The sequence below is a fragment of the Mauremys mutica genome, chromosome 7, assembly GCF_020497125.1.
Source record: "Mauremys mutica isolate MM-2020 ecotype Southern chromosome 7, ASM2049712v1, whole genome shotgun sequence".
In the NCBI taxonomy this organism is placed as follows: Eukaryota; Metazoa; Chordata; order Testudines; family Geoemydidae; genus Mauremys; species Mauremys mutica.
Window position 1 is genome coordinate 29,564,717 of NC_059078.1, and position 24,838 is coordinate 29,589,554.

At 61.7% G+C, this 24,838-nt stretch overlaps 2 protein-coding genes across 3 annotated transcripts; one reads left to right on the plus strand and one right to left on the minus strand.

Moving 5' to 3' along the window:
- Positions 1-1,608: 1,608 nt before the first annotated feature.
- Positions 1,609-13,776, plus strand: EFEMP2 (EGF containing fibulin extracellular matrix protein 2). The gene is made up of 12 exons (XM_045023886.1): positions 1,609-1,766; positions 4,894-4,981; positions 5,837-5,885; positions 6,892-7,128; positions 7,555-7,677; positions 7,771-7,887; positions 8,151-8,270; positions 8,807-8,926; positions 9,554-9,680; positions 10,952-11,147; positions 12,279-12,453; positions 13,224-13,776. The coding sequence occupies exons 2-11, from the start codon at positions 4,898-4,900 to the stop codon at positions 12,438-12,440; spliced, it is 1,335 nt and encodes a 444-aa protein (XP_044879821.1). The 5' UTR covers positions 1,609-1,766; positions 4,894-4,897; the 3' UTR covers positions 12,441-12,453; positions 13,224-13,776.
- A 140-nt stretch (positions 13,777-13,916) lies between these two features.
- Positions 13,917-23,471, minus strand: MUS81 (MUS81 structure-specific endonuclease subunit). 2 transcript variants are annotated; one of them, XM_045023885.1, is made up of 16 exons: positions 22,952-23,469; positions 22,483-22,612; positions 21,857-22,002; positions 21,450-21,536; positions 21,190-21,270; positions 20,816-20,904; positions 18,169-18,327; positions 17,676-17,810; positions 17,333-17,460; positions 16,915-17,027; positions 16,679-16,795; positions 16,260-16,355; positions 15,253-15,375; positions 14,936-15,039; positions 14,635-14,718; positions 13,917-14,279 (listed from the first exon to the last, which is right to left on the minus strand). In XM_045023885.1, the coding sequence occupies exons 1-16, from the start codon at positions 23,084-23,086 to the stop codon at positions 14,213-14,215; spliced, it is 1,794 nt and encodes a 597-aa protein (XP_044879820.1). In that variant the 5' UTR covers positions 23,087-23,469; the 3' UTR covers positions 13,917-14,212. The 2 variants fall into 2 exon arrangements, 1 of the variants encoding a protein (XP_044879820.1); XR_006581032.1 differs by lacking the exon at positions 13,917-14,279 and having other exon boundaries at positions 14,681-14,718; positions 16,926-17,027; positions 22,952-23,471.
- Between the last annotated feature and the right edge of the window lie 1,367 nt (positions 23,472-24,838).

Sequence of the window (24,838 nt, forward strand, 5' to 3'; positions counted from 1 at the left end):
CAGGGGGCGGCTCTGTCTGCGCCTCCCCATTCCTGAGTGAGTCCCTGGGGGCACCATACCATACCGCTGCCCCGCCCCAGCTCCCAGAGCTCCGCGTAGAACTCCGGGGTTCTAGCCCAACTCGGGGAGGGGGTCTAGTGGTTGGGGGGGGCTGGGAGCCAGGACTCCTAGGTTCTGTTCCCAGCTCTGGGAGGAGAGTGGGGTCTGGGGGGTTAGGGCAGGGGGAGGGCTGGGAGCCAAGACCCTCCAGAACAGGTTTGAAGTTCCATCGGGGGGAGGGGGGAGAGCCACAGTCTTGTGCCTGGGCTCCAGCCTGGCGTGCATGTATCCAGCCTGGATCCATAGATCTTCAGGCCAGAAGGGACCATGAGAGCAGCTAGTCTGGCCCAGGCCAGAGAATGTCACCCCCGTGCTGAGCCCAGGCATGGGTGCTGGACTGAAGTGTCTTCCCGAAGGTAGCCAGGCTGGACCTGGAGACCTGTGGCTGTTTGGTCCCAGGGTTAATTAACCTCTGGGTTAAAAACAATGTTGCACTTCTCCGGCTTTAACACTGGGGAAGGCTATCGGGGTGTCCACACCTCTGCTGGGGGGGCTCTGGGCTCTTTCCCCCCTCCCCCGAGGAACTCACTAGCCACTTGTGTAAGTCAGCAAAGGTCACCGGCTGGGGGCAAGACAGCAAACAGGGCCTTACCCCTCTCAGGGGTGCTGCTGAGTGGCCGGGGGGTAAATGCACAGACACAGAACCCCCATCCCCTGCTGAGGTGGGGCATGTCAGGGGAGGGCAAATGTGCCTTGGGATTAACAGTCGCCACTCCCTGGGATGGGGTGGAGGTTGGGGGCAGGGAGATGGATGGGAAGGGGGGGACAGAGGTGGAGATGAGTGGTGGGGGTTCCATGGGGGTGGCAGGTTGTGGAGGCAGGGATTTCCAGGGAGAGGCAGGAGTGTGTGGAGGGGGGAGTGGAAGGAGGCTGGGTGTTGATGGGTGGGTGGGTGTCTGGGGTGAGCAAAAGAGAACAGTGCTGGGGCAGAGGAGTCTAGGGTTGATGGGGGTGAGGGTGGAGTGGTTGGGGGTCTTAGGGGCAGGAGGGTGGAGCGGGGCTGTGGGGAGGATGGGGTGATGGGGCTGGAGTGGATGGGGCAGGAGGTGAGGAGGTAGAGCGGCAGGGGGTGATGGGGGCTGGGCTGGAGCAGTGCGGGGCTGGGGCAGGAGGTGATGGGGGCTGGGATGGAGTGATGGGGGGCTGCATAGGGGCGGGGGTGGAGGTGATGGGGTGGAGCGGTGGGGGGGCTGGGGCTGCATAGGGGCGGGGGTGGAGGTGATGGGGTGGAGCGGTGGGGGGGCTGGGGCTGCATAGGGGCGGGGGTGGAGATGATGGGGTGGAGCGGTGGGGGGGCTGGGGCTGCATAGGGGCGGGGGTGGAGGTGATGGGGTGGAGCGGATGGGGCTGCATAGGGGCGGGGGTGGAGGGGAGGACTGGGGCAGGGGCTGCAGGGGGCGCAGTCTCGCAGCTGGCCGGCCCGGGGCGCGCGGCGCCGGCTGTAAGTGGATCCAGGTGCGGGGCGGGTCCCGCTGGCCCGGGGCCAGGAATTCGGGGCAGGGGGGCCGGGGGGAGCCAGCGCGTCTCTCCCAGAGAGCCTCGGCCGCCAGCGCCCGCTCCGTGTGCGCCCGCCCGGCCGTGGAGGATCGGGGCAGACCGTCCTGCCCGGGGGGCGCAGACCGGACCCCCCCGGCCTGAGCACGGGGGCGGGGGGCCGATCCCGGACGGTAAGTGGGGCCGGAGGGGATCGAGCCGAGCAGGGGTCACTGGGGGGCTCCCCGGGAGCGGACCGGGCCGTGTATGGCTCGAGCCCGGCGGGGAGGGGGGTCCCGAGTGGCGTTATCCTTAAAAGCAGGAAAACACCCAGGGCCGCCCTGCGCCCCAGACTCCTGGGAATCCCCCTTTGTATCCGTGGCACCAGCACCGCGATTGGCAGCGATGCGGGGGGGGTCCTAACGGGACGGGCTGGGATCGGTGCTGGGTCAGCGGGACCCCGCCAGGTCAGACCCCTCCCCAAGGCCCAGATAAGCCATTTGTGACCCACTGACCCCTAGCGGGGGGGGGGAGGGAGAGTACCCCTAACGGAGCCAGCTCAGAGATGGAGGGGGGGGTAAGATTTTTGGCTGGACCAAAGTTTAGACTGCCCCCCTTCCCCCACCTCATCACCTAATTGCCTGCCCCCCACCTGGCCGAACCCTACATTGCCTGATTTCTCCCTCCCCACCACCAGGCTCCTTCCCTGATCCCTTCCCCCCCTTATGCTCCCCACACCATCTGCCCTCCCACTGCTGGGATCCTTCCCCAATTCCCCTCCCCCCTTCCGGGATCCTGCCCCAATTCCCCTCCCCACACTGCCTATCTCCCCACTGCTGGGATTTCTCCCCAATTCTCCCCCCGCCAGCCAGCACTCCCCACGACTCCTGTTTCCCTTGCCTGTCTGATCCCTGCCCCAGCCTACATTTCCCATGGCACTCACCTCCTTCACTGCCAGGATCCCTCCTCTGCCCTGTGATCCCCATACTGCTGCCTCCCCCATGGCTGGGATCCCTCTCTGATCTGTGTCCTGGTCTACAATCCCCAACAGTGCCCACCTCCCTCCCTGCCAGGGATCCTGCTGTCAGGATCCCTCCCCCACCCTGCACTCCCCACACCATCTGCCTCCCACTGCTGGGATCCTTCCCCAATTCCCCTCCCCCCATCCCATGTTCTCCACACACCCCACCTCCCCCACTGCTGGGATCCCTCCTAGTCCATTTCTCCCCCGCACTCCCTGTCTCCTCCACTGCTGGGATCCCTCCCAGTCCATTTCCCCCCCGCACTCCCTGTCTCCTCCACTGCTGGGATCCCTCCCAGTCCATTTCCCCCCCGCACTCCCTGTCTCCTCCACTGCTGGGATCCCTCCCAGTCCATTTCCCCCCCGCACTCCCTGTCTCCTCCACTGCTGGGATCCCAGCCTGTGCTCCTTACACCTCTCACCTCCTGCCCCTCCAGGCTGGGATCCCCCCCAGCCTGCACTCCCTGCACTGCCTGCCTGCCTCCCCCACTGCTGGGATCCGTCCCAGTCCATCCCCCCGCAGCCTGCCTCCCTTGCTGTCAGGGTCTCTCCCTGATCCCTACCCCACCACCTATGTCCAGCTCTCTCAGAAAAGCCCCTCTGGAGACAAGTCTCAGGAGATCCTGCCCTTTGTGGGATCCCCTTCTGATTGGCTGTCCTCCCCAATGCTGCGCCCCCTGGGGAAGAGCAACCAATCAGAGCTTGTGCAGGAGACAGGCAGGGCTCTTCTCTCACCCATCTTCTTCCAGCAGCAGGACAGAGTTTTGGGGTAGGGGAGAGGAGAGTAGGAAGAGTCCAGCAGTGCAGCTCCAGTCTGCCCCCTCCCTTCCCTGCAATACCAGGCCTTGGGGCAACAGCCGGAGAGCGGGGTCCAGAGTGGCTGTGGGTGGGGGAGGTGTCATTTTGTACACTCCTCTAGGGCACACCCATGTTCCCTAACATGTGCTCTGGCTGGCTGGGAGAGGCCGCAGGGCTCCAGGCCCCGGAGACTAATTATAGACCCGGCCAGACATAAATATTAACACTGCTGGGTCAGTAAGAAGGCTCCCGCCAGGCTGTGCATTGGAACCATCCACACATACTTTCTGCTATGTACTTTGGGGGGAGCATCTCCACTTTACTCCCCTCCATCGCCTAAGGATGCCCCTTCCCCCTGATCCCACTGCTAACACCAATACCCTGTCCCCCACCACGCTACAATGTTCCTGCCCAGCCTTGGGATATCCTGGCTCCCCACAGCTCTGATTTGCTGATGGCTGCTCTGGGGTCCCCTCCTCCCACAAATTGGGTTGGCCAGGGGGCTTTGGGTTCCAGAAGGTCTGGGAGGTGGGTGGGTGGCTATTCATAGCCAGGGAGAGGCTATAATTAGTCCAGACTTGACCAGAGCTCCTGCCTCAGGAGAGGAGTTGATAAACTCCCTTAGCCTCTGTTTGGATAGTGCCCCTCAATCCAGACCCATAGTCCCCTGCCCTCCCAGCCCTGGGCTCTGCCCTCCCCCACCGCTCATCCGATCCCACTCAATCCAGACTCATAGTCCCCTGCCCTCCCAGTCCTGGGCTCCCTCCCCTCCAGCCCACTCAGCTGATCCTCCTCACTCCAGACCTGTGGTCCCCCTGCCATCCCAGCCATTGAGGCCTAGTCTGGCAATGCCTGTTTGGCTGGATTATAATGGGGACTCAATGCTGAGACCCTCCAACTCGTGACATGCCCTCACTTTGAACCTAGCTGTGAAACCTCCAAGGGATCCAGAACTCCAAGGATCTCTGCCATTGGGGTGTCGGGGGAGGCCCAGTGAGAAGGGCAAGATACAATGTATGGAGAGGGGCTGCCATTCAGGGTTGGTCCCCGCTCCTCCCTCATCACCCTCCAAATGGGGCTGGATGGACTCCAAGTGGGGACAGGAATGAGAGTGGTCTGGATGCTCTGAGCCAAAGTGTCCCCACCAAACTCTTTGGCTTTGAATCTGCTGGGTGCTGGGATACTGGGAGGGGGAGGAGATGGCGGGGGAAGCCTCAGCTTGCAGGGAGAGGGATCCATGTTCCATATGTTCCAGAGCACTGTGGGGTGCGCTCGGCCCCATGGCAGGTGCAGGGACAGGATCCCTGTCCCCAAGAACCAAGGGGACTTGCCTTCATTCTCAGCAGTACAGAGCCAATGATACATAGCGGGGATACCAGGCCATTGGTTAGATCCAATTGAGAGGGGTTTCTAATTACCTGTCTGGGGGTTGTTGGTCCAGTCTGAGGGGCACAGGCAGGACTGTGGGCAAGTGACACTAACCCCTGCCTTACCCCTGGCAGGACCATGTGGCCCGTCTCCTGCCTGCTGCTGGCAGCGCTGGTGGGCGCGGCACTTGCACAGGAGCTGGAGGAACCTGATAGCTACACGGTAAGAATCTGCCAGCGCCACCCACCCTGCACATGTCCTCTGGGGTGGAGCGGGTGGGCTGTTTATACAGGGTCCCTTGCCCCATGCTGAGATGCAGCTGCCTCTGGGGTGGGGCATGGGGACTGTGTATACAGGGGTCCCTCAGCAAAACTCCAGTATATTGGAGGGGGTCCCATCCTTAGTGCCCCTGAGATACCCTGGAATAACACACTGGGCTGCACAGCCCCACTGCTCACAAACTGAGACACTAACGCTGTTGGATTAACTAGCGGTCGCTCTCTTCGGAGCTTCTCTCAAACGAGCTGGTCGCATCCACCAGGGCTCCTTGCATCCCTCTATTCCTTGCCCCTGGGTGCCATCGTCCCCATCCCTCCTCTCTATTTCAGTGGCTTCCTGCAACACCCCCCACCCCAATTTCTCTCCCCACCAGAGGTGCTTTGTGCCCCCCCCCTTCCTCTCTTCCCCTTCCCCACCATTATGATTTGTCTCGTGTGGGAGATAAATTCAATCAGCGTGTTACCATATTAAATCTATGGAGAGTTTTGTGTGCGTGTGCATGCTGCCCCCTGCTGGAGAGCATGAGACCTGCTCTGTGTCCGTCCGTCCCTGCTGCCCTACTCCCATGTGGGGCCTGTGCAGGGCCTGATCAGTTTTCCCTTAGCTGCCTGATTGCCCTGATCTGGCCTCGGACACCTGGGTTCCTCTCCTGACCCTGCAGGGCCCATTAATGCTTTCAAGGGCAATGGGATACTGTTGGTTCAGCCCTTTGATTTCTTCACTCCTAATATTGGGGGGGGGCTGTTTCCCACTCCCTGTGGACCCCCAACTGTAACCGTCTCCCTCTCTTACCCCTAGGAATGCACAGATGGATACCAGTGGGACTCAGACACACAGCACTGCAAAGGTGTGGGGAGTGGTTGAAGGTGGGGGGCTGAGAACCAGGACTCCTGGGTTCTATCCCAGCGCTGGGAGGGGAGTGGGGCCAGTGGGTTAGAGCAGGGCAGGGCCACCCGGGGGAATGGGGGGGGGCAAGTGGGGCAATTTGCCCCGGGCCCCACAGGGGCCCCCACGAGAGTTTTTCGGGGGCCCTGGAGCGGGGTCCTTCACTTGCTCTGGAGGCCCCGGAAAACTCTCACGGGGCCTGGGTCCCCAGAGCTTCTTCCACTCCAGGTCTTCAGCGGCGGGGGGTCCTTCCGCTCTGGGGCGGAAGGACCCCCCGCCGCCGAACTACTGCTGAAGTGAGACCTGCTGCCGAAGTGCAGCCCGGTCTTCGGCAGTAATTCGGCGGTGGGGGGTCCTTCCATTCCGGGACCCACTGCCAAAGGGGACCCCCCGCCGCTGAATTACTGCCGAAGACGGGGCTGCACTTCGGCGGCGGGTCCCGCTTCGGTGGTAATTCGGCTGCAGGGAGCCACCGCCGCGGGTCTTCAGGGCCCTTGGCGGCGGGTCCTGGAACAGAACGACCCCCCACTGCCGAATTACCACCGAAGCGGGGGCCCCCCACCGCCGAAGACCCCAGGCCCCCGGAATCCTCTGGGTGGCCCTGGAGCAGGGGGAGGGGACTGGGAGCCAGGACTCCTGGGTTCTACCACAGGGCTGGGAGGGGAGTGGGGCCAGTGGGTTAGAGCAGTGGGAGGGGGCTGAGAGCCAGGACTCCTGGGTTCTACCCCAGGGCTGGGAGGGGAGTGGGGCCAGTGGGTTAGAGCAGGGGGAGGGGGCTGAGAGCCAGGACTCCTGGGTTCTACCCCAGGGCTGGGAGGGGAGTGGGGCCAGTGGGTTAGAGCAGGAGGAGGGGGCTGAGAGCCAGGACTCCTGGGTTCTACCCCAGGGCTGGGAGGGGAGCAGGCTGTAGTGAGCCCTTGGGAGGAAGGGTTTGGACTCCTGTGTTCTTACCCTGGGCCTGTCCCCAGACGTGAACGAGTGTGAGACCATCCCCGAGGCCTGCAAGGGGGAGATGAAATGCATCAATCACTATGGCGGGTACCTGTGCCTGCCGCGCTCAGCCTCCGTCATCAATGACGTGCACTCGGAGAATGCCGCGCCCCCCAGTGCCCCTCGGCCCCGGCCTCCCCGACCCTCACTCACTGCCTCCCGTCACAACGCCTGCCCCCAGGGCTATGAGCCTGATGGGCACGGCTCCTGCCTGGGTGAGTACACAGGGAGTGGTTGGGGGGAAGAGGGGCAAGGGGGCATGGCTGGGGGAGGGGACACGGTGGGGAGGACAGACGGGGGCACGGCTGGGAGAGGGGCAGGGGAAATGGCTGGGGGAAGACAGGTGGGGGCATGGCTGGGGGAGGGGCAGGCGAAGGCACAGCTTGGGGGAGGAGGGAATGGTGGGGAGGACAGGCAGGGGGAACAGCCTCAGGTCCGTGGGGGGCACAAGGCACACTGGGAGGGAGGCGATTGGTATCACTGGGGGTTAGGGAGCTGCTTCCCCCCAAGCAGAGGCTGGTGATTCTATGGGGCAGATAACTCCTGTCCAGGACACCCATGGGGCCTGATCCCTGGCACTACCGGCTTGGGGGGCTGTCTGCCCTGGCTAACCCCGCATGTCCTGTTGCTGCCCCCTGCAGACGTGGACGAGTGTGAGTACGAGCTGCATGACTGCCAGCCCAGCCAGGAGTGCATCAACACGGCCGGCGCCTTCCACTGCAAGTGCCCCGATGGCTACCGCAAGATTGGCTCTGAGTGTGTGGGTGAGTCGGCACCGGCCACCGGGGGCGCCGTGCTGCAGGGAGTGGGGCTGGGGCGGAGGATGTGAGTTTAACCCCTTCTCTCCTGTGTGGCAGACATCGACGAGTGTCGGTACCGGTACTGCCAGCATCGCTGTGTCAACTCCCCAGGCTCCTTCTCCTGCCAGTGTGAGCCAGGCTTCCAGCTGGCCAGCAACAACCGCTCCTGTGTGGGTAAGGGACCTGCCCTGCCAGAGGGACAATGGGGGCTGGGAGCCAGGACTCCTGGGTTCTATCCCAGCTGTGGCAGGAGAGTGGGGTCTAGTGGTTAGAGTGGGGGGGGACTGGGACTCAGGACTCCTGGGTTTTGTTCCTGTTCCCATTTGCATCACCTGGTGAATGTTTAAACGCTGTTATACACCACCGTGCCCCACCCCAGAAGCAGTTGCATCCTGGTGCTGGGCTTGTTGGGATCTCACACTGCGCTTTCCTTGCAGATGTGAATGAGTGTGAGATGGGGGCGCCGTGTGGGCAGCGCTGTTTCAACACCTATGGCACCTTCATCTGCCGCTGCAACCAGGGCTATGAGCTCGACCGCGACGGCTTCACCTGCAATGGTAGGTGAGCCCGGCCCCTGCTCCTAGCCCAGCCCCCAATCCTAGCCTTCCCCTGCTTTTAGCATGCCCCAGGCCTAGCTCCTCCCATAGCTGTAGCCCCTCCCTTTTCTAGCCCCATGTTGTTGTATATCAGCTACCACCCTTTTATCTCACTCCTGTTCAGTTCCTCCAAAATTTTAACCCTTCCCATTTCCCTTATCCCTTCCCCGCTGGCAATTCCTCCCCTCATGTCTCCAATTCTAGCTCCTCCTCCTCCTCCATTCTGCTCCTCCCACTTTCCCATGTTCCCTCCCCATATTCCATTTAGCCCCTCCCCTTTGCTTTGCTCCGCCCACCTGCCCATTCCCTTGCCTTGGGGACCTTCTTAGCTCCTCCCCCTGCTCTTTTCCCACCGATTGGCTATGAGGGGTGGTAAGGGGGAATCTCTAGTGAGGCTGATGGGCACAGACAAATCCTGTGGTTCCTGGAGCGGGGGCAGGGATGGACTAGGAGATGAAGGGAACCCGGCCCTCTCACACCTTGCTTCCCCCCATCAGATATTGATGAGTGCAGCTACTCCAGCTACCTGTGCCAGTTCCAGTGCATCAATGAGCCAGGGAGATTCTCCTGCGACTGCCCCCAGGGCTACCAGCTCCTGGGCACCCGCCTCTGCCAAGGTACCAGTGCTGGGAGGGGCTTCCACCACCGAGCTACTTCCTCCCCACGACACTCCACCCACCCCAGCTGGCCCCATCCCTGAGCAGCCCCTGCTGCCCTAAAGAAATCCCAAAACCCCTGCAAGAGCCATTGAAAGGGGGTGGCTTGGCATCGCAGGGGGCTGTAGGTTGGGGTTGAGGGCCACGGCAGAGCTGTGTGAAACGCATTCTGGGTTTTCCCCCTTCTCTGAGCCAGTCATCCCAGGAGAGAGGCCAAGATCTGAACAGATCCCTGTTGGGGCCCAGAGCATCCTGCCTCCAGTGGTGGGGGGTCTACTGGCTAGGAATGGGCAGGGACTCAGGGTTCCTGGGTTCTATTCCAGGCTCTGCTACTCACCTTGGAAAAGTTCCTGCCTCGCCTGGTGCCTCAGTTTCCCCTCTTGCCCCATGTCTATTCAGACTGAGGGCTCTTTGGGGCAGAGATTGTCACTGTGTGTCTGCGCAGTGCCTGGCACAGTGGGAGCCTTGATCTGGAGGTTGTCCTGTGTGGTAGCCGGCCCAGTGGGGTTTGTGCAGCACCTGGCACAATAGGAGCCCCGATCTCGATGGGGGTCTGACTCCAGTTACCCCAGTCTCTCCCCACCGCAGACATTAACGAGTGTGAGACGGGCACCCACCAATGCACCGAGGCCCAGAGCTGCATCAATTTCCATGGGGGCTATCGCTGCGTGGAGAAGAACCGCTGCCTGGAGCCCTATGTGCAGGTGTCTGACAAGTGAGTCTGGGTGGGGACTGGGTAGTTTCCCTTAGCTAAGCAGGGTTGTCCCTGGATGGAGACTCATAAGGAACCACCAATGTGGCACTAGGAGGTGCCGTGCTGCAGGGTCAGGGGGCTCAGTAGGGGGCGCTCTCCCCTTGCACTCAGTACTGGCCCCAGTGCTGTGCTTAGTAATGCCTCATTTTCCAGTAGCTGAGGGATGAGTGTTCTGACAAAATACAGGATGACCAGGTGTCGGGTTTTCGACCGGAACACCTGGTCAAAAAGGGACCCTAACGGCACAGGGCCATTAAAGTCCAGTCGGGGGTGCTGCAGATCTAATGCAGGCTACTCCCTACCTGTCCTGGCACCGCGTTGCACCTCAGAAGCAGCCAGCAGGTCCGGCTCCTAGGCAGGGGAGCCACGGAGCTCCGCGCGCTGCCCCCACCCCAACTCTGCACTCCCACTGGCCGGGAACTGGAGTTGGGGGGGCAGTGCCTCCTGCCCACTAGTGCCGGACCTGCTGGCTGCTTCCGGGGCACGCACAACGTGGTGTGAGGACGGGCAGGCAGCCTGCCTTAGCCCCGCTGACCAGGAGCAGCCCAAGGTAAGCCTGTGCCCCAGCCCCCTGCCCCAATGCTGAGCCCTCCCCCCGCCCCAAACCCAGAGCCCCCTCCTGCACCCAAAGCCTTCATCCCCGGCCTCACCCCAGAGCCCGCACTCTCAACTCAGCACCTGTACCTCCCTGCACCCCAGCCCTGAGCGCGCCCCCAAACCTGAAGCTCCCTCCTGAACCTCAAATCCCTCACCCCTGCCCCGAGCCCTCATGCCCTGCCTCAACCCACTGACCCCTCCCACATTCCAAATCCCTCAGACCTGGCCCCACCCCAGAGCCCACATCCCAACCCCCTGCCTCAACCCACAGCCCCCTCCCACATTCCAAATTTCTCGTCCCCACCCTCCAGCCTGGAGCCTCCTCCTGCACCCCAAACCCCTCATTCCCCAGCCCCACCCCAGAGCCTGCACCCCAAGCCCCTGCCCCAGCAAAAGTGAGGGAGGCTGGGAGAGAGCGAGCCACTGCGGGAGGCGGGGGGGAATGTCGTGAGTAGGGGCGGGGCCTCAGGGAAGGGGCGGGGCTAGGGTGTTCTGTTTTGTGCGATTAGAAAGTTGGCAACCCTACCGAAATACCCAATTCTAAGCAGTCGGAAAGTCAGTGAGAGACCCAGGGATGGACCCTGGGATGGACCCCAGATGTCCTGCCCCACACTAACTTTGTCCTACCCTCACAGCCGCTGTCTGTGCCCTACCACGAACCCTCTGTGCCGGGAGCAGCCCTCGTCCATTGTGCACCGTTACATGAGTATCACAGCTGACCGGACCGTCCCTTCCGATGTCTTCCAGATCCAGGCCACCAGCGTCTACCCTGGAGCCTACAATGCCTTCCAGATCCGCTCTGGCAATGAGCAGGGGGAGTTCTACATCCGGGTGAGTGGGAGGAGAGCAGGAGGGGGGGCTCTGGACAGGACAGACCACCACAGAAGGCAGGACTTCCTCTTTTAACCAAATTACCAATAGTGGGGGGGCTGCTACCAGGACTTTCTGGGTTGCTCGTAGTACCAGGCAGTGGGCATGTCCTGCTTATCCAGAAACCCAGACAGTAGGCCTGAGCTCCTCCTTTAGGGCGGGACATTCTGAATTGCTCATAGCACCAGCCAGTGGGTGCTTCCCTGAAGGCAGGACTTCCTGCATTAGTCTAAACCCAGCCAACCAAAGAAGCAGTAGCTGTTTCATGGGGTGGAAGTAAGGGGGAGCAGACAGAGCCCCTGGGATGAGGGGTTATAGGGAATCCCTGAACTAGAGGGGGCGGAGGGATGCCAGGCACACTGGTGGGGGCAATGTGCTTGGGCAACAGAAGCTATGGATGCCCTCTAGTTATTACTGGGGATAGTAGGGGGCTGTAGGAAACAGGCAGAAGATGAGTAGGAACTTGCAGGGGAGAAGTCTGAGCAGGAGGCAAAGGGGGTGAAGTGTGGAGGGCACTTTTCCTTTGCCTCCTTGGGCCGGAGGGGATTCCCTCCAGCCTGCATGCGCTGGAGCCAGTCCACTGGATGGCGCTAGTGAGGGGCAGGGCTAGAGTCGGGGTGGGGCAGGTTTTAAACAGTATTTAGATGCCTAATGCTCTTGATTTCCAGGGGAGTTAGGTGCCTAAACACCTTTTAAAAAATCTGGCCTTATTCTGCTGCCCACTTCTGCTGTGACAGGAAAGTGGGGGCTGTGGCTGATCAGGGCCAGGGCTAGGCACCCAGGGCTGAACCCCTGGGCTTGAGGGGTGGGTCGGATCAGGAAATAAGATAAGCAGAAAACCAGGCCCCTTTGGGATGTCACTGGTGCCCCCTACAGCTGGCAACAGCTTCCTCTGCTGCTCTCTCACTGGGGCCACACCTTGACTTGGGTCAGCAACGAAGTGGGCACCGCTTTAGTTACACTGAAATATGATTTGGTTGGGTCAGCGCCCCCTGGAGGGGGAAAGGCCCCATGTCCCCTTCCCCACCACCCCCAAATGGGGCCATATGGGAGCCAGCGCCCCTTGCACTAACTCATCTGCTCTCTTGGCAGCAAATCAATAACATCAGTGCGATGCTGGTTCTGGCCCGGCCTGTCACAGGGCCCCGGGAATACGTGCTGGACCTGGAGATGGTGACTATGAACTCACTCATGAGCTACCGCTCCAGCTCGGTGCTGCGCCTCACCATCTTCGTGGGAGCCTATTCCTTCTAGTGCCCCAGCCTGGGTAAGACAGGGCTAGTTTGTGGAGGTGGGGATGAGTGGGAGGGTCCCTGAGTAGCGATGGAGACCTCCCTAAATGAGCCCCATTATCTCTGCTCCCTGCCCCTTCAGACCTTCCCAGACCAAGAAAGATTGCACCTAACTCTGGGGCATGTCCGCTCTGAGAAGCCAGGAGAACAGGCCCCAGCTGGAAACCCCGGCGAGCGAGTTGCCCCCACAGAAAGTCCCGAAGGGGCTAGATCCTGGTCTCTCTGTCCTGCAGACAAAGGCCAATCCAAGCCAATGCCAGACATTCAGCCTGGAACTGAGGGGTGGATGTTTATCAGGGAGAGGGATTTGCCCTGGGAACAACTGACCTGGGGGGGGGGTGCGAGGGGAGACTGGGGAGAAACTCTACTGCTCAGGGGCTTCCACTGCAGCTGGGCTGTATCCTTCTAGCTCAACCACCAGACATGGGCTGCATGCTGGGGTTGCTGTGAGGACATGCTCCAGCACCTCGGAAAGGAGCTGAGCTGAGGGCCATTTGCCCCAGTGTTCTGGCCTATGCCAGTGGCTCTGGGGGGAGGTGTACAAACTGTGCAGGGTGGGGGCAGATTGTCTCACCCAGCTGTGTGTGGGCTGGGATCAGAAGTGTCCTGTCTGGCTGTAAAAGCAAGGAATCCCAGAGCAGGTGGAGCGTGTGTGCGTGCAACCCTGCCTCCTCCTTTCCCTAGGGGCTGAAGCAGCAAAAAGCAAGATCCCAGGCCCCAATGTTGCTGTTTTCTGCCCCTGCAGGTTGGCACCGGTCCAAAGGGGACAGTGCAGCTGGACCCAGCTTCAGCTCACCGGCTCTGGAGAGACATCAGTGGGGTACGGGACCCCAGCTGCCACACTGGAAACTGACATGCAGCTGGGCCCAAATCTCCCATCCCTCCAGCCTGCTCCTGGGCTCTGCCGCTCCCTGGCTGGAGGCCCCCGAGCTGGGCTCCTGCACAGACCAGAGGTGGGATTTTGGCTGACTGTTCCACTTTTTGGTTTGAAAAATGGAAAATTTCAGTAAAAGCACCAAGACCAAACCCAGAATAAGGCAAAGCAGGTTGAGTTGGGGTTTCTGGTTCTGCCACCACCACCAGCGCTGATTGGGGGAGGTGGGTCCGGGTCGCACTAGGCACAATTGTGTGAGTGTGAAGAAGTAATTGGCCATATGAAGCACAGGCAGATGTGCTTGAACATTGGACAGAAGCCCTTCAGTAGGGGGCGCTATCCCCTCCCAGGGTGGAGCAGACACTCCATAGGGGGTGCTCTCCCTCCACAGCCAGGACAAGAAGCTGGGCTCTGGGACAAGATAAAACTGAGCTGGTGTCCATTCCTGCCTATTAACTCCCCTCCCCATGCAATGGGGGGTGAATCTTGGCATCTGGACCCCCTCGCAGTGGTAATGCGGCAGTGGGATCCCCCACCCCCAGGGGGAAGGAAAATCCCAGGAGGAACAAAGGAGCCATCAAATTTATTGGAATAAGGAAAATACAAAGATTCATTAAAACAAACGCTGGGTCCGAAAGCCCCCAACAGTCCTTTCACACACACCCGGAAGCCTCCCTCCCCGCATGCCCCCTGGGGGTACACCCCACAGAGGCAGGGTCCTCACCCGACCGCTCTGCCCCTGGAGACGGGAGCTGGCTCTCTGCCCAGTGGCACCCCTCTTGAAGGGCTGGGGCACTAGGACCAGGGTGAAGCCTGGGGTGCTGGGGTCCCTGGCAGCAGGACAGATGAGATCCCCCTGCTCAGGAGAGGGGGCCAGGGCTGCAGTACAGCTGGGAGAGTGTCCTGCTCAGGGCAGGGCCCAGGTTCCTGGGGGAGGAAGCACAATGGGGAAGGGGGTGTTAGGGCCAGGGGAGCGGCACAGCAGGAGGCCCCAACTTCTGACCATCAGCCACAGCCAGAAACTGAGGCACAGAGACCCCAGGAGTCCTGGCTCCCTGCCCCCCTCTAGACCCCAAGAGACTAAAATAGCCCCAAAGCGCGGAGATCATTCAAAAATCCTAAATAAGCTTTTGAAGCCAGAGGGAGGCTTTACAGCTCCCTGGAGTGAATGAATCAGCTGGCCTGAGGGGCACCGGCAGAGCTGTGGTGAGGGGGAGCCCAGTACCAGGCTAGCAGGGGGGCGTGGGTCAGGCCTGAGGGGCTGCACGATGTTCACTCTCACCTCTGCAGTTTGCCACACTTGATGGTGCTCAGCAGCTTGTCCCTGCTCTCAGGGTCTGGGCAGGCGGAGTAGGCGGCCAGCAGGCTGAAAGGGTGGAGACAGACAGTGAGGGGGGGCAGGGACTCAGGGGTTCCCAAGCTTTGTAGAGTAGGGGAAAGTGAGGCATGGAACAAGACAGGCACTCAGCCAATAGGAAAGGAACCCAGGAGTCCTGGCTCCCAGCCCTTCTACTGCTCTCCCACCCAAGCCCGCTCTCCCACCCAAGCCCACTCCCCGCCCAGAGCTGGGGCCAGACCTGTACCTGGCCGGTGTGCTGTATCTCTCCAAAATGGCGGCTGCTTTCTCCCCACTCACTCCACTGATCTGCATGAGCTGCCGAGCAAACACCTCACGCACAGTCTGGGCCTAGGAGGCAGAGAGAAATGGGGGATGGGGGCAGAGCCGGGGGAGCTGCCAAGGTGTACTCCAGTAATCCAGCCCTAGGGTAGGATCCTGGGAAGGGACAGAGCCATCCCAGCTCCGGGAGCCAGACAGCCCCCTGCCCTGGATCACAGCCAGGGTCCCATTCCCTGGCCTGGGGCTGGAAAAGAGGGTCATAGCCACTCTGCCCAGTCTCACCTTGTTCTTGACAGCTCCCTCATTGAACTCCTGGAAGGTCATTAGGGTGCAGGAGTCTCTGTTGGGCTGCAGGGGGCAGCAGCCCTGAGACTCTTCCTTGGTGCAGCTCACCAGGGTCTTGTTCTGGGGAGGAAAAGGAAAGCGGCACCTCGTAAATCCAACCAACCGTCCCCTACTCCATGCTGGCGCCTCTCACTCCTGACCCACAGCCCCCTGCTAGCCCAGCCCCCAGCTCTTCCAATGCCCCTCACTCCCACCCCACAGCCCCCTGCTAGCCCTGCTCTGAGCTCCCCAGCCCCCAGCTCTGCCACCGCCCCTCACTCCTGACCCACAGCCCCCTGCTAGCCCAGCCCCCAGCTCTTCCAATGCCCCTCACTCCCACCCCACAGCCCCCTGCTAGCCCTGCTCTGAGCTCCCCAGCCCCCAGCTCTGCCACCGCCCCTCACTCCCGACCCACAGCCCCCTGCTAGCCCAGCCCCCAGCTCTTCCAATGCCCCTCACTCCCACCCCACAGCCCCCTGCTAGCCCTGCTCTGAGCTCCCCAGCCCCCAGCTCTGCCACCGCCCCTCACTCCCGACCCACAGCCCCCTGCTAGCCCAGCCCCCAGCTCTTCCAATGCTCCCCATCCCCCAGCTCTGCCACTGCCTCTCACTCCTGACCGACAGCCCCCTGCTAGCCCTGCTCTAGGCTCCCGGCTCCCCGTCCCTCCAGCTCTGCCAGCGCCCTTCACTCCTGACCCACAGCCCCCTGCTAACCCAGCCCTGAGCGCCCCCCTTCCCCCAGCTCTGCCACCGCCCCTCACTCCCAACCCACAGCCCCCTGCTAACCCAGCCCTGAGCTCCCCATCCCCCAGCTCTGCCACCATCCCCTGCTAGCCCAGCCCTGGGCTCCCCTCCCCCGCCGGTGACCCTCAATCCCAGCCCACTGCTAGCCCAGCCCTGGGCTCAGCTCCCCTCCCTCCAGCTCTGTTGCAACCCCTCACTCCTGACCCACAGCCCCCTGCTCACCCCATACAGGCTGTTCAGATGACGTGTCATGATGGTCAGGTACGCAGCCGATTCCCGCAGGTCCTGGGTGCGTTTGACGAAGAAGCCATCCACTACCTGGGTGTGGGGGAAGAGAGCATTAGAGACTGGGGGGCATGGAGAGTCTACAGCGGGCCTGTGGGGGGTGGAGACAGAGCACCTGGTTTCACAGCCTCCTTGAGGTTTGGACATTTTCTGGCCTTAAACCTGTGCCATTGTTAGGGGGAGCGGACACAGAAGGGCCCCTGCATCCAGGTGCTGGGTTGGGGAGTTCAGAGCTGGATACTGGTGGTCGCCTGATGCCGGGTGCTCTGTGGGAGGCTCAGGAGCTGTATGTGTATGGGGGGGAGTGACCTGCTGGGGGGGCTGCTGTACCAGGGTGCTGGGCAGGGTCCCCATACCTGGGTGCTGGTGGCTGCCTGCTGCAGGGTGCTCTCCGGCAGGCTCAGGTGCTGGGTCGATCCTGATTCCTCCAGCAGGTAGATGGGGTGGCACAGGCCACAGCGATGCAGACGGAACTGGGGAGTGGAGGGGGGGGTTAGCGTGGGAGACCCACCCTAGTTCCCACCCCATGACTCCATCCAGACAGCCCCCAGATCCCCTCCTCCATCGCCCAGACACCCCACTCCCCCCACACCTTCTGCTCACGGAAGCGGCCGTCAATGATGCTCCCACACAGGTCAGCCATTCGCTTTCGCTCCACTACGTAGTCCAGGGCCAACTCCCGTGCTGGGGGCAGGTGCAGCTGCCCTGGGGCGAGATGGGGCTTAGGAAGGGAAGAACAGGACCCCCCCCCCCAATCCATGCATGGCTAGAATGAGGCTATCTTGATGCCGTGAGGCTCTGCACACCCCCATAGTTCCCCCCACTTGGTGTGGCAGCTAGGGACCCCCCCAGTACTCCTACCCTGGGGCCAGGGTGTATCTGCATGCGTGATGCTGGGGTAGTGCCCCACTGGGATGTGTGGGGTGGGGCCACCCTTCAGAGCCATGGGCTCAGGCAGCGCCAGGCACACTCAAGGAGCCCTCCCTCCCTGCTAGCCTAGGGGCTCCTACCTGGGCGGGGCTGGACCCTCTCACGGGCGACCCACATGAAGTCCCCCACATGCAGCTTGCGCACGTCGAAGGGTACGGCGTTCCGGCGCAGCTCGGCCAGCAGATCCTGCTTTCGGGCCGCTGGGCCACTGCGGGCAGAGATGGGGTGGGACTGGGGCCTGCTCAGGAGCCCTTGCGATTCCCCCATCCCTCCAGGATACGATATCCTGAGTGACCTCCCCACCTCAGCCCCCAGAGCCCAACCTGCCTGGGACTCCCCTACAATAAACCTCCCTGCTTGGGATGCCCTATAACCCCCTCCCCCAAGTCCCCCCAGCCAGAAGCTCAGGCCCCGCCAACGCACCCCATGGTCTCGATAAAATCCACACACAGGATGATGTCAAACTGGCCAGGTCTCAGCACAAATTCAGGGTCATGGGGCCTCTGCCCTCCAGAGCCACCCGCTGCCCCCTCCTGGGGTCCCAGGGCGCCATCGAGTCTGCAGCAAAGTGGGGCAGACAGCACAGTGAGAACACAGCCATGGAGAGGGGCCAGGAAAGGTGGGGAAGTCCTGTCCCAGCCCCGCCCCAGACAGCACAGGGCTTGGGAAAGCTGGGAGCTTCTGCTCCAACAATCAGCAAAGAAAGGGTTAACACTGCCATTGGCTGGGTCTAGAGAGACCACAATGAATGGAGCTTAACTGCTAGTCCCCACTCCCCCCACCCTGCAGTCCTGACTCCCACCACCCCTGCTCCAACATGGTAGACCCCACTCCTCCCCAGTGCTGCAGAACTCAGGAGTCCTGGCTCCCAGCCCCGCCCCTCGGCTCTCACAGGTTGTCAGGAGCTGGCACTCACAGCTGGGGCTCCGGGTGCAGTTTCTTCTCCCCAGCAGGATGCGTGGGCTCTGTGCCCTGGGGTGTCTTGGGTTCTGGGGCTCGACCCTCTGAAATCAGGGCCTGCTCCGCAGCCACAAGCCTCTGGGCTAGCGCCAGCCCCTGCGGTGTCAGAGAGTACCTGTGAGGAGCAAAGGGCATCAGTACCCACTGAGTCCCCTCTGCTGCCCCCACAGCCTGGCACCTCCCGAGTCCCCTGCCCTTCTCCCCTAGCAAACCTCCAGGCAGCACAACACCTGCTACTGAACCTGCCACCCCACCTGCCCCGCCCCTATTGAGCCTCTGTGAGGATCCGGGGAAGGCGTGGGGACGATCTAGGCACTCTGAGTGGGGGCAGGAACTGGCTGCCTGGCTCCTTCTCACGTGGGACACTCCCTCTAAGGTGCAGCCTTTCACTTGTGCGGCACCGTGTTCGCCCCCACGGTGGGCGGAGAGTCCGAAGGCCGGGGGCAAAGGGGTAACACAGAGCGGCAGCGACGTGAGGCACTCAGCCACAGCAATCGACTCGCCCTAGACGACAGACTGGCCCCCCCAGGAGAGCAGGGTAGCAGGGGGAGGAGGCCTGGGCAGCGAGGTCACTGGGCCAGGCTCGCCTGGTGCAGCTGATGAGGGAGTCACCTGTCAGAGGAGGCTGCAGGGTTATAAAGGGGAGAAGCTGAGCTCTTGGGAGGTTTGGGCCATTTTTGACAGAGTAGCCTTGAGGCAGGGCCCTGCCTGAGCCCAGCTGGGTGGAGGCCTCCCCGGGGAAGGGGAGCTAGCGGCAGGCACTGCGCGCAGGAGGTCGGGTCTGCAGGATCTGAGCTCTCTCTGCTGCGTGTGATGAGGTAAAAGAGCAGCAGGTGAGTCTCAGGGTGGGGGCCGGGTGTGATATCTGCTTCACAGCTGCCACAGGGGTCCTGTGAGAGCTGAGCTGGGCCCGGAAAGCTCACACCTCGGGACAGGGGCTGTCTGAGTGATCAGCACTGCACCCAGGGGCTAGGCTCACAGGAGCTGTACCGTTTGTGTGCCAAGGGATCAAAACAGGGGCGGGGCCTGGACTCTGCTCGGGCTCTGGGAGGCTTAAACACCCAGGGACCTAGAGGCTGGATTCCCCTCCCTGCAGGCTGGTGGGTGGCGAGTGTGCCCAGTAACATGGACTAGGGACCAGCTTATGGCACTCATCTGAATAAGCTGCAAGCTTGGCGGGAGGCTGTGATGTTCCAAACAGGTATCCTCCAGCAGACTGGGGTGCACCAGTCTACCTGTCCACCAGATGGAGATGGGGGCCAACCCTCCCACTAGATGCTCTCCTTTCAGTCAAGGGGGAAATGCCTATGACCTGGAAAAGAAAATATCTGACATGCTGGCCCTGGGGGTGGGGTTCAGCTGCCCAACAGTGCCTGGGCCACAGCTGTGATGCTAGCACCTGAGCAGCAGGGGGCGATGTTTCCTCTGTGGATTAGGGAAAGTGTCCTGCAATCACAGTGTCTGATGCTTAGCCCAGGCCTTCAATGGAAGAGATTCTAGACAGGTGGGGATGCCCTTGGGGAGCTCTGTGGTGCTAAGGTAACATGCAACTGGCCTCAATGGAGCTCTAGGATTTCCTGGTTTTACCCTCTGGCCTAAAGGGGCACCCACCACCTTCCAGGATCTGGTAGCTCAGTTACCGAAGGGAATGGAGGACTTGGCCTAGGTGTATGTTGATGACATTTGTAGCCACATGTAGCCTAGGTTAGGGGAGTACCTGACCCCCCTGAAGTGTAGAGTGTGTGTGTGGGGGGGGGAAGTTTAGAGTGGGGATAGCTGAGGTGGCTTATCTGGGACACAAGGTGGGGAGCAGCTGCAGAAGGCCAGACTCTGCAAAGGTGGAGGCTGTTAAGAACTGGCCTGCTCCCAAAACCAAGAAACAGGCCTACTCCTTCACTGGGATGGCAGGGTATTACTGGAGATTTGTACCCCACTTAGCTCCCAAGCTGCTCCCAGCACTGAGCTGTATCGAAGGGCAAGCCAGACAAAGTGCTCTGGATGGCCCAGCATCAAAGGGCGTTCTGGGCCCTGAAAGAAACTCCCCAGCCGGAGCAAAGGAACAAGCTGTCAAGGGGCTGGTTTGAAGGTTGCTGCTGTGAACAGACAGGACGCCCGTACGAACAGAGCGAAGATGGAGCGCAGAGAACCAGGCTGTGGCAGAGCCGCTGCTGCTACCAACATGGACTCTATCTAAGTGTGGCTGAGGACCCTGTGACACTGGATCCCAGGTGACTAATCAATGCTCCTTCGGCCTGGCCAGGCTGCCCAGCCTCACCACAGATCCTGGCGTCGCTCCCTAGGAAGGAAAAGTTGCTGCAGGGGTTTTGATCACTGCAGCAAGCCCAGCAGAGACCCACAGTGAGTCACTAAGGCTGCCCAGCAGCCCTTGGGGAAGGGGTGGGCCTGTGGGGGCTGGGGTTACTTCCAGGAGACTGTGTAAAGGCTGGGGCATGTCCACAACAACCCCCAGCAGCACACTATTCCCTGCTGAGCCCCCCCCCTTCCTTGCAACGTGACACCCCCTCCGAAGCCCAGCACCCCTTCATACCACGATGCCCCTAGCAAGCCCTGAATTGCATCCCCTTCAGCACAGCACCCCCTACCTGGCCGGGACATTGGTTTTCAGCACCAGCTCTTTGCGGATCAAGGTACCAACTGATGCCCAAGCTGTGTACCTATTTCCAGGGTCACCCTGCAAGACACAGATACCCCCATGTGACTCTGCTGGGTGGGACCTGCCTGAGCCCCAGCAGAGCTTGGAGCAAGGGAGAAGGGCAAGGCTGGGGGAAGCAGAGGGGGTAGGGAAACTTGAAGGGGGGAGAGGAATGATGGGCTCAGATCCCTGCATCAGGAGTGATGGCTCCTCAAGCCATCTCCAGAACCCATCAACTCTAGAACCTCATGATGAGTGTTTGATGGTGACCGGACTGAAAGGGGCTGGCAGGCCGGGGGATTCTCCGAGGCAGCTCTCACTCACCAGGGTGAAGGATTTGTCACACAGCGGCTGAGCCGCCCGCTGCAGCTCAGACTTCATCAGGAATCCCCGGCTGTGTGGGCTCTGTAAGGGGGAGCAGGAGGAGTCAGCACTGGGGAGTGAACATAGGAGGCCAGGCTCCAAACACCACTTGCAAAGCTAAGAATAGAACCCATGAGTCCTGGCTCCCAGCCCACTGCTCTAACCATTAGACCCTACTCCCCTCCCAGAGCTGGGCATGGAACCCAGGATTCCAGGCTTACCGTGCTGTCCTTATAGAGGGCTAGCAGCACAGCGTAGCCCCCGGAGCGTGTGGCTGGGATGTACCCCCGGCGGGGACGGGGCTTCCTCTGGAAAGAGAAGTGACAATCAGCAGGATTCCCCCAGCTCTGATCCCCTTGCTGCCTCTGACGTCCCCCCAAGCCCCAACCTGTCCCTGCAACCCAGTGTCTTTCACACAAACCCACTCTACCCCAGAGGGGCAATGAGGCACAGACAGGTAAAGGGACTTACCTAGCATGTTAGAGAGTCAGAGCCAGGGATAGAACCCAGGAGTCCTGACTCACACAGCCCCTTCTCTAACCACTAGACCCCATTCCCTTCCCAGAGCCAGGGAATAGAACCCAGGAGTCCTGGCTTCCAGCCCTTGTGCCAGAGGCAGTGCTCTCACCATGGGGGGAGGCTCCAGATCCCCCAGTAAGGTCTGTGAGGCAGAGGGGTTGTTGGTGGAATGGTGCTCTGTGCTGGGGGGATCACTTTCCTGTCCCCCCATTGAGGGGCTGGCCCCTCCCATGGCTTCAAGCGGAGCATCTGCACCTAGGGTTCAAATAGAAATAAGATAGGAGCTCCCACACCAGCCAGTTCCGCTGCACAAGCTCCGATCCAGGCCCAGGGCCCCCTAGAGAGGACAGGCCCAGTCTCCCATTCCCTGCCTCCCTCAACCAGCCTGACCCCCACCCTCCAGCTGGGACAGGGCCTGGGGGCTCCATACTGGGAGCAGCCTCTCACTTGCTAGGCTCAAGGAGGGGCCTGATGGGAGAGAGGGGGAGACAATACCCTCCCACTCCCTAGGAGAGACCGTACAATAACAAAGCACTGCCATTTGATTTTAAATTTACCACAGTTGCGAAGGATCCCTAAACGTAGTGGAACCAACTACCCAGGAGCCCTGTGCACCCCGGTACACTTATGCCCCTGTGTGGCTGCCCACGCCGCCACTCAGCCTCCTCCTCACACCATGCCATCCTGGGGAACCCCTTCAGTCCTGACACCCCATCCCTGGTGCTCTCCACCTACCCTGCTCAGCACGGTGCCTCTCCAGTCGCTCATCCAGCCTCCGGCAGATCCAGTCCCCAAAATGCTGCAGAATCGCGGCCTCACGCCCACTGCGCAGGGGCAGCGGGTACCTCCGAAGGGAGTCCAGGGCCTGAGGGGATGAAACACTGACAAGGGGAGCCTCCAGCCCAGCCCACCCCACCCCCTCCCAATGTGGTCCCAGCTACAGGAACCAGGGCTCGGGGGTTCTATCCAAGCTCTAGCAGGGGAGTGGGGTCTGGTGGTTAGATCAGGGGGCTGGGAACCAGGATTCCTGGGATCTAGTCCCAGTTCGGGAGGGGTGTGCAGCAGTGGTCAGAGCAGGGAGGTTGGGAACCAGGACTCCTGGGTTCTAGTCCCAGCTCGGCAGGGGTGTGCAACGTAGTGGTCAGAGCAGGGGGGCTGGGAACCCGGACTCCTGGGATCTTTGCGGGCGGGAGGGCGAACTCACCCTCTGATACACGAACTGGGTCTTCTTGCCCTTCTCAGCGGCCTCATCCCTCCACTCAGTCAGCCACAACACGAAGAGGGGATTAGGACAGGCGGGCACCGGCTTCTTCCGCCCCAGCCGCCGGGGGGCCGCCATCTCCGCAGGTGCCACCTGCTGCAGCCGGGGCAGGAGCAGCGCCCCCGGGGACAGACAGAGGAGAAAATGGGACGCGGGGCCTTTCCCCTCTAGGGGGCGCTGGCTCCGATCCAGCCCCAGAGTGGGGATGCGGGGTCTGGCTGGGGGGGGGCTATTCCCTTGCCCCCGCCTGGGGACACGGGGGGTCCTGGCTCAGCCCCGATCAGAGTCGCTTTAACGGCAGGGGCCAGCTCCCCAAAGGAGATGGGAGGGGTCCCCCGGACTCCTGGGTTCCCTGCACCTCCCACTGGGTTCCCGCTAACCCTACAGCTGCGGCCCGGGGGAGACCCCCCCCACTCTGCCCCGCGGGGGGCACCGCCACCCCTGCGCCGGAAGCGGTTCCACCCTTGTCCCGCCGGGCCGCAGCTTCTCTTAGCCCCGCCCCTTGCTGCGGGGATGGCGGGGCCAGAGTGTCCGGGGGCGGCTCCAGCCCCATCTGGCGGCTAGAGAGAGACGAGAACTCAGCGATGCCCGAGAGCTGCGGGTGCCTCTCGGAACAGAAAGAGACTGGGGGGGGCTGGCAGAGCCCAGGGCTGGGGTAGCAGGAGGCCGTGGGTTGGGGGGCACAGGCAGAGCTGTGGGGAGGGGGGAGCCCAGAGCTGGGGTAGAAGAAGGCGTAGGGTGGGGGTGGGAGGCACTGGCAGAGCTGGGGTGGGGGGAGTTTAGGGCTGGGGTAGCAGGACGCTGTGAATTGGGGGTGAGGGGCACTGGCAGAGCTGGGGTGGGGGGAGTTTAGGGCTGGGGTAGCAGGACGCTGTGAATTGGGGGTGAGGGGCGCTGGCAGAGCTGTGGGGAGCCCAGGGCTTGGGTAGCAGAAAGCTGTGGGGTGAGGGGCACTGGCAGAGCTGGGGTGGGGGGAGCCTAGGGCTGGGTTAGTAGGAGGTTGGGGGTGGGGGGCACTGTCAGAGCTGTGGGGAGCCCAGGGCTGGGTAGCAGGAGGCTGTGGGTTGGGGGTGAGGGACACTGGTGGAGCTGGGGTGGGGAGAGCTCAGGGCTGGGGTAGCCGGAAGCTGTGGGTTGGGGAGAGGGGCATTGGCAGAGCTGAGAAGGCAAGTCCCCATGCCCACAGAAACCCCTCTAGCTGGGGTCATGCTGAGAAAGAAGGGGAACCAACCTGCCCCCACTATGGGAGCCACTGTCCTGGTTTCAGATCATCCTTCCCCACCAGCTCTCCCCAACCCATGATGGCTCCACCCCACACATACAGGTGGTTTCTCAATTTGATCTGTGAGGGAGATAATCTAGGGAGCATTTGGTTAATCCCTTGAGATAGATATTCTTCTGCCTGGAGACAGTCCTGCCTGGCAGACAGCCATGGGTTGGGGGCACTGGCAGAGCTGGGGTGGGGGGAGCCCAGGGCTGGGGTAGCAGAAGGCAGAGCCCTTAGGCAGTTCTGAGACCCAGGTGTCTCTGGGGTGGGGCACAGGGACTGTTTATACAGGGATCCCTCCCTTGGTTCTGAGTCAGTTTCCTGTGAGGTGGTGTGCAGGGGCTGTTAATACAGGGTTGGCTGGTGTGGTGGGCTCAACACTGGTTTTAGGGGAAGTGCACTCCCTGCTGAGTCATGCAGGATGCCTGGAACAGCAGCATAGAGAGCTTTGGCACTGCCTGTTAACTCTGGAGCATAATGGTGACCACTTATACTGACATGTAAATTGTGCTTGGGTTTTGGTCCAGAGGATGGGAGCAGCAGCAAGATTGTCCCTAGGAGGT